The sequence below is a fragment of the Microcebus murinus genome, chromosome 8, assembly GCF_040939455.1.
Source record: "Microcebus murinus isolate Inina chromosome 8, M.murinus_Inina_mat1.0, whole genome shotgun sequence".
NCBI lineage: Eukaryota > Metazoa > Chordata > Mammalia > Primates > Cheirogaleidae > Microcebus > Microcebus murinus.
In genome coordinates, this window is record NC_134111.1 from 86,905,550 (window position 1) to 86,923,979 (window position 18,430).

General features: G+C 38.8%; 1 protein-coding gene across 1 annotated transcript in view; it reads left to right on the plus strand.

The window, feature by feature from the left end:
• The window catches only part of XRCC5 (X-ray repair cross complementing 5), an 89,522-nt gene that overhangs the window by 30,943 nt on the left and 40,149 nt on the right, over positions 1-18,430 (plus strand). The window contains exons 13-14 of the mRNA XM_076005923.1: positions 761-894; positions 8,969-9,165. Of these exons, the coding sequence (XP_075862038.1) occupies positions 761-894; positions 8,969-9,165 (331 nt within the window). The remainder of the gene's footprint in view (positions 1-760; positions 895-8,968; positions 9,166-18,430) is intronic.

The window sequence follows — 18,430 nt, forward strand, 5'->3', positions numbered from 1 at the left end:
TCCACAATGCTTTGGGCTGTGCCATTTTATTGACTTGGTATATTTTTATCGAGGAGCACTTGCTTTCTGTTAGGTATTAAGAGACACATAAAAAAGAGGATGTCATATATCTGCTCTTAAGGAACTTTTAAGGTTTGAGTGGAGTAGAGTAAGATATGTACACAGCTGTGCAGATACGCAGTGTGATTAGTGTCATGTGACTTTGTGAAAGGAAAGAGCTGATTCTGCCTGTGGAGACTGAGAAGGAGTCAGTTCACTCTGGTTCAGTGATGTCTTCCTGTTGAGCTGCTAGACTCTGCTAAAAGTTACAGTAAATCCTTATAAAGCTTATGCTTCATTACGAGAAGGGTTTTATTTTTCCTTTTAATGTTTGTATCCTTTAGCTAATTACAAAGTTTTTAATGTTATCTTATTGAACACTATTATATTTGAATCTCCATATGGAAGTTAGATTTTATATATCTATATTCCTTGGAACAAACTCTCTTGCTTTTGATATGATACTCCATTATCAAAGGTTCAGTGAATGATAGGGCTAGGACCTAAGCAATCAATTACTCTAAATAGCTCTTTTCATGGATAAGAAAACTGAGACTCAGGTTAAGTACTTAAGTAATTAGAGAATATTTTTGGCAGAGCCAGGACTGTATAACCTGCCAATGTTGCTGCAAATATCTGTAAATGGCAAGCATTTGTTTTAGTGGAGAATAGTAGAGGTAATAATTTTTCTTTCTGCTTCTCTGTTTATCTTTGTTTTAAGAGGCACAGTTGAGTGCTGTTGATGCTTTGATTGACTCCATGAGCTTGGTAAAGAAAGATGAGGAGAAAGACACCATCGAAGACTTATTTCCAACCACCAAAATCCCAAATCCTCAATTTCAGAGATTATTTCAGGTGAGAGAGGAAAGATGAACCTGTCATACTTCATTTAAATGAAAGAGAATTACATGAAAACTTACAGTAATTGGCCAGTCCCAAAGAAACATCTTTATCCTCTGAGGTCCCCATTTGCTCTATCTATTTTATGGGAAAATAGCATCATCTTCCACCTACTTGAAAAGATAAAAATATCTTATGCTCTTAGAAAGAAAAGTAAAGTTAGAATGCTTTTTTTTTTTTAAATCTGGAAGAAGGCTAGTTTAAAAAAATACAAAAGAGCTTAATAAAAAGAAGATTATTTTGTGCTTTTTCAGGTCTTTCTCCTGTATTGTATGTGAATGAGGTTTTTCTTTGTTTTGTTTAATATCAAAATAGTAAGATTATATGAACTGCATAATAATATAACCACTATTAGGGAAGAAGTGTTCCAGTGCTACATTTGTCAAAAGTTTCATAATTAAAGGTAGAATAAAGGTCAGATAAAGAGGTTATACTATGAAACTATTAAAGAGTAATTAAAATGCAGAAAAATATAAAATATGTATTTCTTAGGCCAAAGGAATTAGAAGGTGCAGATCGGATGAAGGTGAATTGGGAAAGTTGACAAGAGAGCTGATTTATGCTCAGGAAGGGGAAGAATAGATCAAGGTTGAAGGGAAGAAACATTCCAGTCCTGGATTAAGTTAATGACAGCAGGACAGAGGCTTCCCTGACCCTCACAAAACTGAAAGAAAAATCACAAGCAGGTTTTCAGGCAAACCCTTCCCCATGGAGGAGTGGAAGGCCCACTTATGGGGGCAGAAAGGGGACACAGGGCGTGTGATGGAGAGACCATAGGTTGCCTCTTTTGAATCACTTCACAAAACATCCTTAACTAGCTCAAGTCCATACTGGGACCTGTTGTGATTCAAAGGATTCTCTATTTGAAAGAAACTGCCTGTTTTTTTGGTGCTTTATAATTCTTTTAAGTAGTGAAAAAAATCTTTTGTTGTAAAGTTAGAAACATGCAGCTTAACATGTAAAGGGCTGACTCAGTAAATACTGATGCTCCTCAACTTGTGATGGAGTTATATCCCTCTAAATCCATCTAAGTTGAAAATATAAGTCAAAAGCACCTTTAAGACATTTAACCTCCTAAATATCATTGCTTAGCCTAGCCTACATGAAACGTGCTCAGAACACTTATATTTACCTACCATTGGTCATAATCATCTGGCAACACGGTATGCTGTAGAGTATTGGTTGTTTACCCCCAAGATCCTGTGACTAACTGGAGCTGTGGTGATAGCACTGCCCAGCGTTAGAAGAGAGTGTCCTCCCAATTTCTGTTGAATGTGTGTCACTGTCACACCATTGTAAGGTTGAAAAATTGTAAATTGAACCATCATGAATCAGGGATTATCTGTACTCTAGTATTCTAAATGTAATCATATATAAATTACTTACTTTAAAAAAAAAAAAAAAACTTTGGTGTTTTTGACAAGTGGCCTTGAAGACCTGAAGTCCTGTGCCATCTGCAGGGAAGCATGTAGTAGACCAGTTGGGAGCTTGCCCAGACAGGTCACCATGGAGAAAAAGAGAAACTTCTGCTACTTGGCAGATTTGTCTAGGGTGGGCTCTATTTATATTCAATAAATGTTTTAAATACAGGCATTTTTATTTTTCAAAGCTGTAAGCACTGGCAACTTTGAATTTTACAACTCACCAACTTTACTCTCTTTTGTGGGGTGAGTTTTTATTTATTTATTTATTTTTATTTTGGCATATTATGGGGGTACAGATTTTAAGGTTTCAATAAATGCCCATTCCCCTCCTCCCCCCACAAGTCTGAGTCTCCATCATGACCATCCCCTAGATGGTGCACATCTCACTCATTACGTATGTATATACCCGCCCCCTGCCCCCTCCCCCCTGCCCAATACCCTATTACTGTAGTACCTATGTGACCACTTAGGTGTTCAGTTAATACCAATTTGCTGGTGAGTATATGTGGTGCTTGTTTTTCCATTCTTGGGAAACTTCACTTAATAGTATGGGTTCCAGCTCTAACCAGGAAAATATAAGATGTGCTATGTCACCATTGTTTCTTAGAGCTGAATAGTACTCCATGGCATACATATACCACATTTTATTAATCCATTCTTGGATTGATGGACACTTGGGCTGTTTCCCCAGCCTTGCAATTATGAATTGTGCTGCTATAAACATTCGAGTGCAGGGGAGGAAACAAACAAAAAAAAAAAACATTCGAGTGCAGGTGTCTTTTTTGTAGAGTGTCATTGGATCTTTTGGGTAGATGCCCAGCAATGGGATTGCTGGATCAAATGGTAGAATCACTTGTATCGCTTTAAGATATCTCCATATTGCTTTCCACAGAGGTTGAACTAGTTTGCAGTCCCACCAGCAGTGTAGGAGTGTTCCTCTCTCTCGCAACCACGCCAGCATTTATTGTTTGGAGATTTTTTGATAAAGGCCATTCTCACTGGGGTTAAGTGATATCTCATTGTGGTTTTGATTTGCATTTCCCTGATGATTAGAGATGTTGAGCATTTTTTCATATGTTTGTTGGCCATTCTTCTGTCTTCTTTAGAAAAGTTTCTGTTCAAGTCCTTTGCCCACTTTTTAATGGGGTTATTTGATTTTTTCTTCCTGATTTTCGTGAGTTCTAAGTATATTCTAGTTATCAGTCCCTTATCGGATGCATAGGATGCAAAAATTTTCTCCCATTCTGTAGGTTGTCTGTTTACTTTCATAACTGTTTCTTTGGCTGTGCAGAAGCTTTGTAGTTTGATCATGTCCCATTTATTTATTTTTGTTGCTGCTGTGATTGCCTTTGGGGACTTCTTCATAAACTCTTTGCCCAGGCCGATGTCTAGGAGAGTGTTTCCAACTTTTTCCTCTAGAGTTCTAATAGTTTCATACATTAGGTTTAAGTCTTGTTATCCAGCGTGAGTTGGTTTTTGTGAGAGGTGAAAAGTGTGGGTCCTGTTTTTGTGGGGTGAGTTTTTAATGTGGCTTATTTGTATGAAGTATTTTCACTAGGGCATGTATAAATTGAATTTACCTTTTTTTTTTTTAAAGACAGAGTCTCACTTTGTTGCCCAGGCTAGAGTGAGTGCCATGGTGTCAGCCTAGCTCATAGTAACCTCAAACTCCTGGGCTAACGAAATCCTACTGCCTCAGCTTCCCAAGTAGCTGGGACTACAGGCATGCACCACCATGCCTGGCTAATTGTTTCTACATATTTTTAGTTGGCCAATTAATTTCTATTTCTGTTTTTTTAGTAGAGACGGGTCTTGCTCTTGCATAGGCTGGTTTCGAACTCCTGACCTTGAACCATCTTCCCGCCTTGGCCTCCCAGAGTGCTAGGATTACAGGCATGAGCCACCGCGCCTGGCCTACCGTTTTTTTAAAAAAACAAAAAAAACCAGTATGTATTGAGTGCTAATAGTGTACCATGTGCTAAAGATGCTGTAAGCTCCCAATTTTCAAGGATTCCTTTAGAGAAGTGAGAAGAGGAGAGAGAGAGAAAATCAGTAGTTACAACAGTGGTGGGAAAACACAATGAGAATAAGAGGAGAAAGAGATGATTGCAACTAGGTAGCTGAAGGAAGGCTTCACTAAGGAATTAAGATTGAGAATTCTAAAAGAAAAAAGCGGATGCATGATGGCAGGACATCATGCCATGCAAAAGAAGTGGCATGTACAAAGGCATAAACATGTGAAGAAGTGGGGTGTGTCTAGGGATCCACAGGAAGTTTCATTTGGCTGGGGAATATGTTCTCTATGGGAAAAGGATGGGAAAGGGAAGGTAAGTAGCAGGTAGATTGTGAAGAACCTTGTAGGCCACACTCAGTAGTTTGGATTTAATGGAAGTGGGTAATCATGAAAGAATTTTGTCAGCAAGTGGATGACATGATTTTTAAAAAAACACTTCTGGTGGGGCGGCATCGGAGATGGACTGGGACCAGCTGGGAGACCTGCAGTGGCCCACATGAAGGCTTAAGTTAAAGCAGTGATGGAGAGTGTGGAGAGGAGAGGAGATGCCGAAGGCCTTTACAAGGTAGAGTAGATAGAACTTGAGCTATTGCATGGTGGTTGATGAGAAATAAATCAAAGATAACAGGATCCTAGCTTGGGGGGCTGAAAGGATGGTGTCACCATTATTTGTGATAAGGAATATAGAATAACAGATGGAAAAGGTAATTTATTTTCCTAAGTGTTAAATTTGAGGTATCTGTTGGATATCCCAGTATAGACACTCAATGGGAAGTTGGAAATAGTGATACAGAGCCCACAGGAGAAGTTAGGTTTAAATATAGAGATTTGAGAATCTTCCTCATTTAGTAGAAAAAGAAATGAATGAGATCACCTGCAAGAGCACAGTGAGTGAGAAGGAAAGAGAACAAAGTACTGAACCCCAATATATACATGGGTAATTAGACATAGACACACAAAGAAGGGCTGTCCAAAAATAAAACCTAATGCTTTTACCTCCACTCCCCAACAAAGCTCAGAGAGGTAGAAAGAACTAGGGGAAACTGACATCTTGGAAGGCACAGGAAGAGAAGTGTCTGGAAGGAAAGAATCCCAAGTCAGAAGTTGCACAATGGTGAGTAAAGGTGAGCTTGGCAGAGGGCGTTTAGGGATTGTAGTTCAGTCTTTGATGACTTTGGGGACCCAGTATCGGTTGAATAATGGGGTAGAAGCCAGGTTACAATGCCTAGAGGAGAAAAGTTTCCTGATAGAGAGGACATAGTCATCTACAGGAAGATGTGGGACCCAGGAAGATGTCTTCTTTCTCTTATAATTAAATACCTATAGCTGAGGGTAAATGAGCTGGGAGAAGGAAGGAGAGATTAATAATCAGTTTGTTGGCAAGAGGTTAACTTAGTTTTAATTTTCGAAGGAAATTCTGAAAGTATGTCTTTTGTCAAGTGTACAGTTAAAAACTACCTTTTAAATAATTGATACGATTTTGCTAAAATCAATATATTAGTAACTTCTGAGCTAGCCATGGGACCTGTAGGATTTTTCTCTAATCATTTTCAAATTATAAAAAACACATCAAGGGGTAACAGTTGCTTAAAAGAGAAATAAGTAGATCAAGGACTGTGATCTCTGCTTCCCAGTGACTAAAAAATGTCACTTTCTCATAACCTCATTTTTTTTAATGAATTGGGATTTTTTGCTTGAATGGATTTTATAAGTATCCCACTCACCTTTATTTATCTAAAATGTGACATTTGAGAAAATATGGGAGAGAGATTGATACTTCAGAACATCACTTATCTTTATCATTGACGTATGGATGACAACACTGTTTGAAAAGATTGCCTAGATGTCTGGAATGTTTTTCAGTAGGGAGGCTGGGTAGGATATTTGTCCCTTGGTTGTTCTACGTCTTTTCCAAAACATATCATAGTATATCACAGATAGGATCTTTAAAAAGCATATGAGAGGTAATCTGCTGTATTGGATGTTTGATTACCACTTACATCTTTAGGATTTTCTAAGCTGTTGAGATATTTTAATGAATTGAGGGAGAGGACTGTGATTAAGATTATGCAAAAAAAGGTTGGGATCGATTCACAGGGTTTGGGACCATTTTGGTTTCTCCTTTTGCTTTACATTAAATAGGCTCAATGTTATTGATGCTCAAGGGAAAGTCAAGTAATTAGGAAAGAGGAAAGCAGGAGTCAAACTCTGAAATGAATCAATATACTATGGAGAAGGCAGTGTTGTGGTTGGTAGTTGAAAATCAAAGGAGTAGCACATGGAATTTCTAGAGAAAATTTAGTACTTAAAACTTTAGGGTTTTCTGAATTTATAGGACATTGACTCTTGAATAATATTCACTATTAAACCTAAGTATCTTTTATTTATTTTTTATTTTATTATTTATATATTTTTTGAGAGAGTTTTGCTCTGTCACTCTGGGTAGAGAGCAGTGGTGTCATGGTAGCTCACTGTAGCCTCATATTCCTGGCCTTAAGCAGTCTTCCTGCCTCAGCCTCCCAAGTAACTGGGACTACAAGTGTGTGCTAACATATCCGGTTAATTTTTCTATTTTTAGTAGAGATGAGGTCTCACTCTTGCTCAGGCTGGACTTGAATTCCTGAGCTCAAGCACTCCTCCCACCTTGGCCTCTCAGAGTGCTAGGATTATAGGCATGAGCCACCATACCTGGCCTATTTTTTTTTTTTAGAATGGAAACTTCTAGCTCACATTTTCTTCAGTGTAGAAAAAGAATCCATGGGATAGTTTAAATCATATACTTTGTGATACTAAACAGTATTTTAAAATTACGGTAGCTATTCATTCAGCTCCCTGTTTTGTTTTCTTTTTTTAGAGACGGGGTCTCACTATATTGTCCAGGCTGGCCCGAAATCTTGGGCTCAAGTGATTCTCCCACCACAGCCTCCCAAGTAATTGGGATTGTAGGCACACACCACTATGCCAAGCTTGTTTTTTCTTCAGAATTACTAATGTATAAGTTGTTTAAGAGTGAGAGTAATTGAATCCTTATTCTCCTAGCTAATTTTGGAATTTATCAATGGAAAGAAAATATCAATGTACTGAGAGTTTCATTTCATTTCTTCTTCCTCTTTTATTTTTTTCTGTTTCTTAAGTGCTTACCTTTCTACACTCCTTTTAGGGCATTTGCTTTTCCAGGCAGATGTAAGTACTGCCAAGGCCTGGCTCAGTAGAGTCAAGGCTGCGTAGGTGATTGGATGGAAGTGGCTTATTGTGTAGATCTCCACTCTCATGGGCAATGGGAAACCTGCCCTGGCCTTGATCTTGGCCCCACTCTTGGTGCCGCTTCTTGACCCCTCGGTCAACAACTAGAGCTCTGGGAAAGAGCATTTTATTCCTTCAACCAGTGTCTGTCAGGTGCTTATGTGCCAGGCCCTATTTTTGGTGTTTGGAATTCAATAGTAAAGAAGACAAGATCTCTACCTTCTAGGAGGAGGCCTAGATTTAATAAAAAGTAAATTAAAAAACAGATGAGATAATTTTAGGTAATGATAAAGTAATAATAAAGGCTGTAAAAACATATAAAATTAGAGAAATAATTAAGAAAGATCGGGTGGTAGGATAGGGTGGAGAGGCTACTTCATATACACTGTCAAGGAAGCCTCTCTGAGGAGATGATGTGTGAGCAGAGACCAGAATGACAAAAATGAGCCAACTCTGTCAAGGTGTAGGGAAAGACAGAAGAGGCAGAGGGCATTAAGCTCAGGACCTGAAAGCAGGACGAGCTTGGCATGTGAGTGAGCAAGGTGGTTGGGGAGAGGGGAGTGGCCAGCGATGCTCTCAGTGAGGCAAGCAGGGCCACGTCAAGAGGGACTTCCCAGGGTATGGTGAGGGGCTCATTCTCAGACCCCTAAAGTATAGTGGGACAGTGGAAGGAGAAGCTCAGAGGCCAGATGGTTGGTGATTGCGGTAGCCAGAGGAGAGGTGATGAGGCAGTAGCAGTGGGGAGGGGGGGAGGTGATAGACTCGTGGAGAAAAGTGCACACTCGGTACTCCTGGGCACTCTTGGGACGTTTGAAGCAACTCAGTGTTCTCAGCTCTTCACAGACTTCTTCCTGGGACTCACTGAGCACAAGCAGCCCCCCTTTAGCCACCTGTTTCGTCCACCACACACCGTTTCATTTTCTAACATTAAGTGAGAGAGAAAGCACAGTATGATTAAAGGAAGTAAAAGGATTGTAATAAAAGAGTTATAACCCCAGATTGTCAGAAGCTCTTGGAATTAGGTTTCTTAGGGGACCTTGCGTATTCCCCAAACAACAGCTTGGATTAAAACAACAGCTTCTTTTTATAAGGTGAAGCTCCTTTCCAAGTAGTCTACAGAAGATATTGCTGCTAGGCTTGGGTGTGTTTTCACAATCGGTATTAGGCATTGCCAATGTCTTGGTTATAAAGGTGGTTCTAGGCCAACCCTCTTTGGTGTCTGGTACATACGATATGAATCACTTAGACTTTCCAAACTGAAGATGGAGGAGCCTTGATCAGAAAACATAAAGAAGCCATATGCGATGTCTCCATCTGTGTTTTAAAATCCTTATACCTTTCCCAACAGTGTCTGCTGCACAGAGCTTTGCATCCGCAGGAGCCTCTGCCCCCAATTCAGCAGCACGTTTTGAATATGCTGGATCCCCCCACTGAGGTGACAGCAAACTGTCAGATTCCTCTCTCTAAAATAAAGACCCTTTTCCCTCTGACTGAAGCCATCAAGAAAAAGGATCAAGTAACTGCTCAGGATATTTTCCAAGACAAGTAAGTACTCAACAGAGTTGCATTGAACATTGGAATATGTAAGATTAGTAGTAGTTTTGGCATGGCTCTGAAATCAGGGTGTTGCTCACGGATCTATGGAATCACAAGAGAGAGAGGAAGAAACTCATGCCATTTGGCCCTTGCATTAAAATATTGATTTCTTCTATCTGTCCACTATGGTCATATTTTATCCTTGCTGTTGACCTGGAATTTAGAGCTACTTACTGGGTTGCTGACATTTTGATCAGCGTCAGATTCTTGGTGAATTATATATAGGAAGGCTAAGCCAAGTTTTTTAATATCTAAGGCTAAATTTTACCCTTTTTGAAGTAAGATGCTAAGGATGAGAGGAGAGTATTGAAGGTCATAGTTTTTTTTTTTGGTTGGGAGGTTAGATGTCAGGACTATCAATGAGATTTTTTGAGGAAAAGGAGAATGAAAAATGTAGCCTTTTTTAGCTGTTTTATTAGGTATCAGTGATATAGTTGGTTATGCCATTTGGGAGATAATTGTAGTTTAAGGATTGCAGAATGCTTTTCATGTAATCCTTAAATCAAGCTTTAAGTGGCTATTATGTATTTTCCCTCATCAGATTCTAAACACAATCTGTAGCCATGTCCATTCAAAACAAAAATAAAAATAACCCAGAAGATACTGTTCTTGATTATCCAGAATTATTTGGATATGTAACATTGATTTTACTAGCTGTAGGTCAACTGGTTATGGGTGACTTTTTTCTCACACCAGAATAATCTATATATTTCTTTAGCTGTATTTTGAGATCTGGTGTTAGATCATGATTCTTTGCTTTGCTTTGCTTTGCTTTGCTTTCTCTTTCTCTGTTTTTTTTTTTTTATTTCCTCACCACAGCTATATCTTTATTAACAAAGTTTATTATTTATAAATACCCCAGTGGAAGAGTACTGAGTAATTTCCAGAAACCTTCACAAGTTTCTATAATCATTGATTTAGAGAATTGTTGTCTAACTTGAAGAGAAATATTTGTGTTTTCTGTGGCTTTCTAGAGGTTAACACTCTGAGCTTTGTCAGAATTCTAAAAAATGTACTTGACAGATTGTATCATGTGTATTCCTGACACATCCTGGAGAGGTTTATATTCCTTTTTAGTCTACCATGCCTTGTTCTTTAGGGACATAGGAAGAGTGTCCCTAAAAATCCACTTTCTCTTCTCTGCTGTCCTCATCTGCCTGCATGCCTCTGGATTAGTGTTTTAGAACAATTCAATAAAAGTCTTTGGCCTTTTCTTCCCGTGATACCTTGCTCCAGGCTCACTGCAATCACCCTGCTATTCGCTCTGTACATATTAAAACTCTAGTTCATGATCTTGATTACCTTCTGGTGATGTGGGAAAGAAATGGACCATTTCACCCTCCTCTCTTTGATTAAAATGTAAATTAGCTGATTAAAAAAACACACCACACAGATTCAGAAGGCTGTTGTTCTATGATTTGATCCCTGCTGTGGATTGCACCTTGGGCTCTAGTCCTGCCTCTTACTCTTCTGGAAGCTTGGGTGTGCTGGGCTCTTGTTCATTCCTCCCATAATGTTTTGCAACACAGCCAAGTTATCTGCCTGGGGCCTGAGAATTATCTCACTTACACACACCTACTCACACTCCTGTTCTACCCCCTTTCTTCTCAGAAATCTCAGTTTTTAAGAACGGTAGAAATGATGCATTTAACAAATATTTGAGGGCCTCCTGTATGCAAGAAGAATGCTTCAAGTCATTCTTCTGCAAGGTTCTTAAAACCCTCAAATCTCTACGATAAGGGCTCCAATCAGTTTTAGAGGTAGTTCCTGGAAGGAAAAAAAAGAAAACCTGCTAACAATTAGCAGTATTTTTGTGTGGATTAATCATCCCTGTATTCAGGGTACTTATTTTCAGTGGAGGGATGAGGGGAAGATTGAGGAGTTGGCTGAAGTCTGCTGAGGAAGTTTCATAGTCTTAAGACAAGAATCCTGAGCAGAAAATCACTATTTTTCATTAGTATTTTGCCATTCTTGATCTGATTTTGATTAAACAATTTTACCTTTATGAGATCTTCTCCATTGAAAAGCAGCCTCCTCTCAAGAGATATTATAGCAATGAAATCACAGATATTAAAGCATTTTGAGCTATAGATATACTTCACTTAACAATGGGATACATTCTAAGAATTGCATCATTAGGCAATTTCATCATCATGTGAACATCACAGTGAATGTACTTATACAAACCTAGATTTTATAGCCCACTACACACCCAGGTTACAAGCCTGTACAACATGTTACTGTACTGAATACCGTACATGCTTAATTGTAACAGAGTGGTATTTTTGTATCTAAACATATCTAAAGATAGAAAAAAAAAAGGAAAGGTAATGCACTGCACTGTGATGTCATGATGACTGCAGTGTCATTAGGGTATGGGAGTATTTCAGCTCCATTATAATCTTACAGCACCACTGTTGTATATGCAGTTTATCATTGACTTATGTGACACATGAATATACTAGAGGAAAGGTGGTAGTCAAAACCTAAAATAGTATCATCAATAAAAATGAACATTTGAGAAGGTCTGATGTTTATCTTGAGCCTGTTGAATATCTAGTGTTAGAGGTGATCTCTTCATTTCAAGCAGATAAGAGCACTATTTGATATTGTCCCCAAATATACTAAATATTACCCTTATCATATAAAAGCACTGCTTCCTGGCCGGGCGTGGTGGCTCATGCCTGTAATCCTAGCTCTCTAGGAGGCCGAGGCGGGCGGATTGCTCAAGGTCAGGAGTTCAAAACCAGCCTGAGCGAGACCCCGTCTCTACTATAAAAATAGAAAGAAATTAATTGGCCAACTAATATATATATATAAAAAATTAGCCGGGCATGGTGGCTCGTGCCTGTAGTCCCAGCAACTCGGGAGGCTGAGACAGCAGGATTGCTTGAGCCCAGGAGATTGAGGTTGCTGTGAGCTAGGCTGACGCCACGGCACTCACTCTAGCCTAGGCAAGAAAGCGAGACTCTGTCTCAAAAAAAAAAAAAAAAAAAAAAAAAAAACCAGCCTGAGCAAGAGCGAGACCTCGTCTCTACTATAAATAGAAAGAAACTTAATTGGCCAACTGATATATATATAAAAAAAATTAGCCGGGCATGGTGGCACATGCCTGTAGTCCCAGCTACTTGGGAGGCTGAGACAGAAGGATCGCTCGAGCCCAGGAGTTTGAGCTTGCTGTGAGCTAGGCTGACGCCATGGCACTCACTCTAGCCTGGGCAACAAAGTGAGACTCTGTCTCAAAAAAAAAAAAAAAAAAAAGCACTGCTTCCTTTAATATTGATGTACATCCTTGAAATAAAAATATCATCTCTTGGACAGGGAACTTGCACGAGAAATAGGACACCTAGGGTCTAATCCTGCTTGCACAACTGATGCAGACATGATCTTGAATTCCGTTTGTCTCTATGCAGATAAGCTAAAGTTTTCTGCTCTTTCAAGTCTCCTAAGACTCCTCCCTACATAATCTCAGCAGACAGCCTCACTTGGTTAATGGTTAAGACTTAAGACTCCAGAGTCAGCCAGTGTGAGTTGGTCCTCTTGCTCTGCAGCTTGATTAGGCATGGATTGCTTATCTTCTCTAAGCCTCAGCTTCCTCATGGGTAAAATAGGGATAGTAGGCATGTCTGTCCTGTAGGGCTGTCATGGGGGTAAATTGAGCCATATGATATGCTGTTCGCTGTTGTATCCCTAGCACCCAGCACAATGATTTTAAAAGGTCTAGTCACGTCCCTGGCACATTAGTGATAACAAGGACGATGATGGTGTTGGTGATGATTTCATAGAGAAAATAGAGGCCCATAAGTGGGAACTCCTCAATTTTCAGGCCAGTCTTATCCAAAAATGTATGTTTTTGCATGTGCCTTTACTTCCTTCTTTTCTCTCTCAGTGAAATAGGGCACCTCATTCTGTCTACAGTGAATCCCTTCCCTATGCCCTGGGATCCCTTTTTCTGTTTTATCTAATACCTTAGTCCACTAAGAATTTTTTTTCTTTCTATATTTCCAGCTTCTCCCTCTCTACCAGCTTCTTTCTTTCCTCATGTTAACATCTCATTCATCTAAAACAAAATAAAATAGTGCCCCCCAGCTTCCTCCCTCTAATTACTACCTGTTACTAGTTTTATAATTATTATCTTTCCTTCCAGAAGCCAGGTTATTGGAAGAACAGTCTACACTGCTTCCTTTCTTAGCTGTCATTCTCTTGGGCTTCTACCCCCACCACTTCCTTGAAACTAGTCTTCCAAAAGACACTAACCACTTGGTTCACTTCAGCTTTGCAGGCCTTTTCTTTCCTGACTTCTTTGTAGGACTTCACATTGTCAATGATTCTTTCTCTCTCTTTTTTATGTATTTATTTATTTTTTTTTAATTTTTTTTTTTTTTTGGAGACAGAGTCTCACTTTGTTGCCCAGGCTAGAGTGAGTGCCGTGGCGTCAGCCTAGCTCACAGCAACCTTAAACTCCTGGGCTCCAGCAATTCTACTGCCTCAGCCTCCCGAGTAGCTGGGACTACAGGCATGCGCCACCATGCCCGGCTAATTTTTTCTATATATATTAGTTGGCCAATTAGTTTCTTTCTATTTATAGTAGAGATGGAGTCTTGCTCTTGCTCAGGCTGGTTTCGAACTCCTGACCTTGAGCAATCCACCCACCTTGGCCTCCCAGAGTGCTAGGATTACAGGCGTGAGCCACTGCACCTGACCAATTCTTTCTCTCTTGGAACTCATGTACCTTCCTTAACTTTTGCTTCTCTAGACTTTGTTTTCTAAGTCTTTGACGACTTCCTCTCAGATTCCTCTGGGGGCTGCTTTTATTACCCCAACATTGAGTGTTGGTATTCTGTAGGATTTGTCCTCAGAAATAGCTAACGTTTACTGAACACAAGTACAATGCTGAGAGCTTTACATGTGTTACCCACTTGGATTCACTTGGCCAGCCTATGAAGGAGGTTCTTTTATTGACCCCCACCCATCTTAAAACTGAGGAGACTGAGGATTAGAGAAAATAAGGAACTTGCCCAGTGTCACAGTCGGTAAATGTTGAAGTAAGGATTTGAATGCAAGCAGTCTGACTCCAGAGTTTGCACTCTTAATCATAATGACATTTTGCCTTAGCAGTGTAAAGGCAAGATCTTTTATTACTTCATATATAGGGCTTCAGAAACTACTAAATATCTATCTGTGGCCAAGATTTCCATCCTATCCACTGAATAGCTTAAATGTCTGTAGGTCCTTCAAGTTCAGAAATGTCTTTGTCATCTTCTTTCTCCTTCCACACTCTTTTCAAACCCTTCTTTATGCAATCATTCTTTATTTAAGTGAATGATGCCTAATTTCCTAGGAGTCATTCATATTCATTTTACATTCCATATGTAATTGGCTTACCAACTTGTATTAAAGTTATCTCAAATCCATCCTTTTTGCTTCAGGTTAGTATAGTGGCTAATAGCATTGATTTTGGAGTCAGATTTGGATCTAAACCCAAGCATTTCCCCTTAATAACAGCTGAAATTGGCAAGTCACTCAGTATCAAGTGGCAATACCAAATACCTGCCTTTCCGGAGGCTGGATAGGAAAATGGTTAAGAGTACAAGGTGAGTTTTGACCCCTTACTAACTGCATGCTTTAGACAAGGGATCGAACTCTTTGGGGCCTTGGTTTGCTTATCTGTAAAAGGACACTGGTAATAGCTAACTCATAGGGCTGTTACAAAGTTTAACTGAGATAGATGACTTAAATGTGCTAAGCATAGTGACTAGCACCTGGTAAGCATTAAAAAGAAATCTCAGGCCGGGCGCTGTGGCTCACGCCTGTAATCCTAGCTCTTGGGAGGCCGAGGCGGGCGGATTGCTCAAGGTCAGGAGTTCAAAACCAGTCTGAGCAAGAGCGAGACCCCGTCTCTACTATAAATAGAAAGAAACTTAATTGGCCAACTGATATATATATAAAAAAAAATTAGCCGGGCATGGTGGCACATGCCTGTAGTCCCAGCTACTCGGGAGGCTGAGGCAGAAGGATCACTCGAGCCCAGGAGTTTGAGGTTGCTGTGAGCTAGGCTGACGCCACGGCACTCACTCTAGCCTGGGCAGCAAAGCGAGACTCTGTCTCAAAAAAAAAAAAAAAAAAAAAAAAAAGAAATCTCAGCTGTTATTGACATTGCCCACTGCCATTGCTTTTATATAGGCCTTCTCATTTTAGCCTGATTCACCGAGCTAACCTCTTCACTGATTCCCCTCATTCCAGTCTTATCCCTTTCCAATCCATTCTACTACCCAAGTGACTTTTCAAAAAACAAATCTGGTCACATCACTCCTTTGCTTAAAATTCTTTTAAAGTAGTGATTCCTAATTTTGTGTGTGTGTGATGAACCTGTTTGATACAAAAGCTATGGACCCTCTCCCCAGAAAAATGCCCTAACATACCAAGTTTTGAATATAATTTGAGGTGGTTCACAGATTCTTTGATATTATCTTTGGATTCCTGGTTAAAATCCCTTGCTTTAGTGGATTCCTATTATCTTCAGCATAAGATCAAACTCTGTTGAACAAATGAGAAAACCCAGATAAGCAGAAAGAAAAGAAGCATCTGTCCATAATCCAGCTACCTAGAGAAAACCATTTTCTTTCCTTACATTTTTCATGCCTCATAATTTAAACTTTTCTAGCTCCATCTCTCACTGTTTCCTAGCTTGTACCTCATGCTCAAGCCTAATACAGCTACTTGCTATCTTCCAAAAGGGATATGCTGCCTATCACAGTATTTTGTTCATTGCCTGTTTAGGTATTCATTTTTATATTTGGCTGAACTTCTTGGAGGTGTTGATTATGTATTAATATTAATTTTGGTATATCTAGAGTTTAGACTCTAGCTTCGTGGCTGACATATAATAAGTATTGAGTAAATGTTAGGCTGAACAAGTGAATTACAAAATTTATACCTATTTGTGAAAGAAAATGAGAAAAACAAAGAACAAATTACTTGTGTCCCTACCATTCAAATACTGCAGCTGTTTAGATTTGTCTACTATGATCTTGTATGGAGAAATTTTTAGAGCTTATATAGAAATCTAAGAATAGAAGTTATATATTCATAGATAATTTAGGGATGAGAGTCTTTACCCTTTCCCACTTCACATAGACATCATGAGTTAAACATGTGCACAATTACTAATGCTGTTAAATGATTTGACCTGGAGAATATGAATCATATTAAATTTTCACTAGTTTTTGCTTATTTCTGGGGCTGTTTTTATCCACCTGGTTCTGGAGAATTAGTGTGTATGTCTCTTTATCCCTTCTTTCCTAGAATCTTATTTTGAAGGGCTTAAGAAATTCTTATATGCCGAAATTAAAAAAAAAATTCTTCATATGATTCAAACATGTATTCCAGCAGAACAGAGCATAGTACTTTGTATAATACTTCTTAATGCTATTATATAAGTTCATTTGTATATTTGGAAAAGAACAGTATGGTATTTCATCATAGTGTTCTCCTAAGGAGCAAACTGAAGCTCAGGAAGGATAGTAACTTACTAGACTCTAAACTATAGATATACAAAAGTTAATATACAGCGAATATCTTCAAGGTGTAAGATTCCAGGGCTAGTCAGTGGCAAAATTGAGACTAACATCTGGGTCTTTCATCTCTAAATCTTCAGCAGTACCATGTTGTTGCCTGTCTCTTGGGAAGAACTAGCAAAATCTAACCAAAATGGATGGCTGGGACCTTTTTTCTTTTCAACAGACTCAACTTCTAATCTTATTTCATTCTTCCTTGGGTTTGTGCATTTTTCTTCCATTTTTGCCATGAAGGCTTTGTGTGTTTATTTTTTATTCTACTTGCAAGGAAAGAACTCTGGATGACTTACCCCTTTTGATGTTTCCTGGCCCCCATCCTTCTGTCTTCTACTTACCTCTTCTCTACTTTCCAAAGGGAAAAAGGTTAGTGGTGAATAGGAAAGATGTCAAGTAATAAAACTTTTAATTTGTATATGTACCGCTGTGATGATTACTTTAGTTCTTTTACCTGCCTGGAAGAGAAGATTCATTATTGAAATACCATTGAGGAAGCCAGCTATGTCTTCATTTTTAAGATAACCTCTTCTCCAAGCCTTGTTGTCTGGATGTTGGGGTTTTGAACAAAAAAACAACACATTTAGAAATACTAGTCTTGAAAGTCAGTAAGAGAGATTTTAACTGTTGTCACTATAAAAAATGATAAGTATGTGAGGTAATATATATATTAATTAGCTCGATTTAGCCACTCCACAAGTATATATATTTTAAAACATATTGTACATGATAAACACACAATTTTTATTAGTCAATTAAAATAATTTATTAAAAAATAAATACTAGATATTGGTTACTAATTTCTCTTATCATTCGGCCATTTCTTGACTGCTGCTTTTGTTCCAGATTGCTTATTGTTTCTCTGGGAGAAAAATCTTTATGTTCTGCATTTTAAGGGAGATTATGGACCTAGTCTTTGGATTTGATTTTCTTCTCCTTTGCAATTAACTTCACCTCCTCTTGACTTTAAGGCAGGCTGTTAAAGCCAGCATGTTCCTTGAGGCAAGATGTTTGATACACTTTCTCAGAGTCATCTTTCCCTTAGCACACAGCTGCTTTTGGACTCTGTTAGCATATCGCCCAAAACAAAATTAGGTTTATAAAAGAACAAATTAAAAGGTTTTTTTGAAGTTTTTTTTTTTTTTTTTTTAGTAGTTTAAGACTTCTCTCAGAGGAGGCTCTTGCATATTTAATTAAGGATTGTCTAGTAAGTTTTGACAGTTGTAAGTAGAAGCTTATGAAGTTCTCATATACACGACGGAGAAGATGGGCTATTAGACACAAAGGTGGTCTTTGTATATGGAAAGCCAATATCTATCAATTCTGAGACAGCAACTAGCAAATAATATCTGAAGCGTAAATGGATTTCTTACTTAAATGTTAAGTTTCCGTTATGTGTGCTTGCAGTTTCATCTTTTGCAAGGAGGTTGTGACGTGACTGCTAATTCTGATGTCTGTACTGCTGTGAAACAAAGCCAGGACTGCTTCAAGTCGGGCTGTCACGACCCCTGTCGCTGGGAAAGGGAGGCAGGCTGTTTGTAAAGGACTAAGTGCAGCTATTTATTTCTGATGCTTGGAAAATAAGTTAAAACTTTTTATAACAGCAGTTCTTTTTGTGTGTTGTTTTAAGAGGAAAAACACAA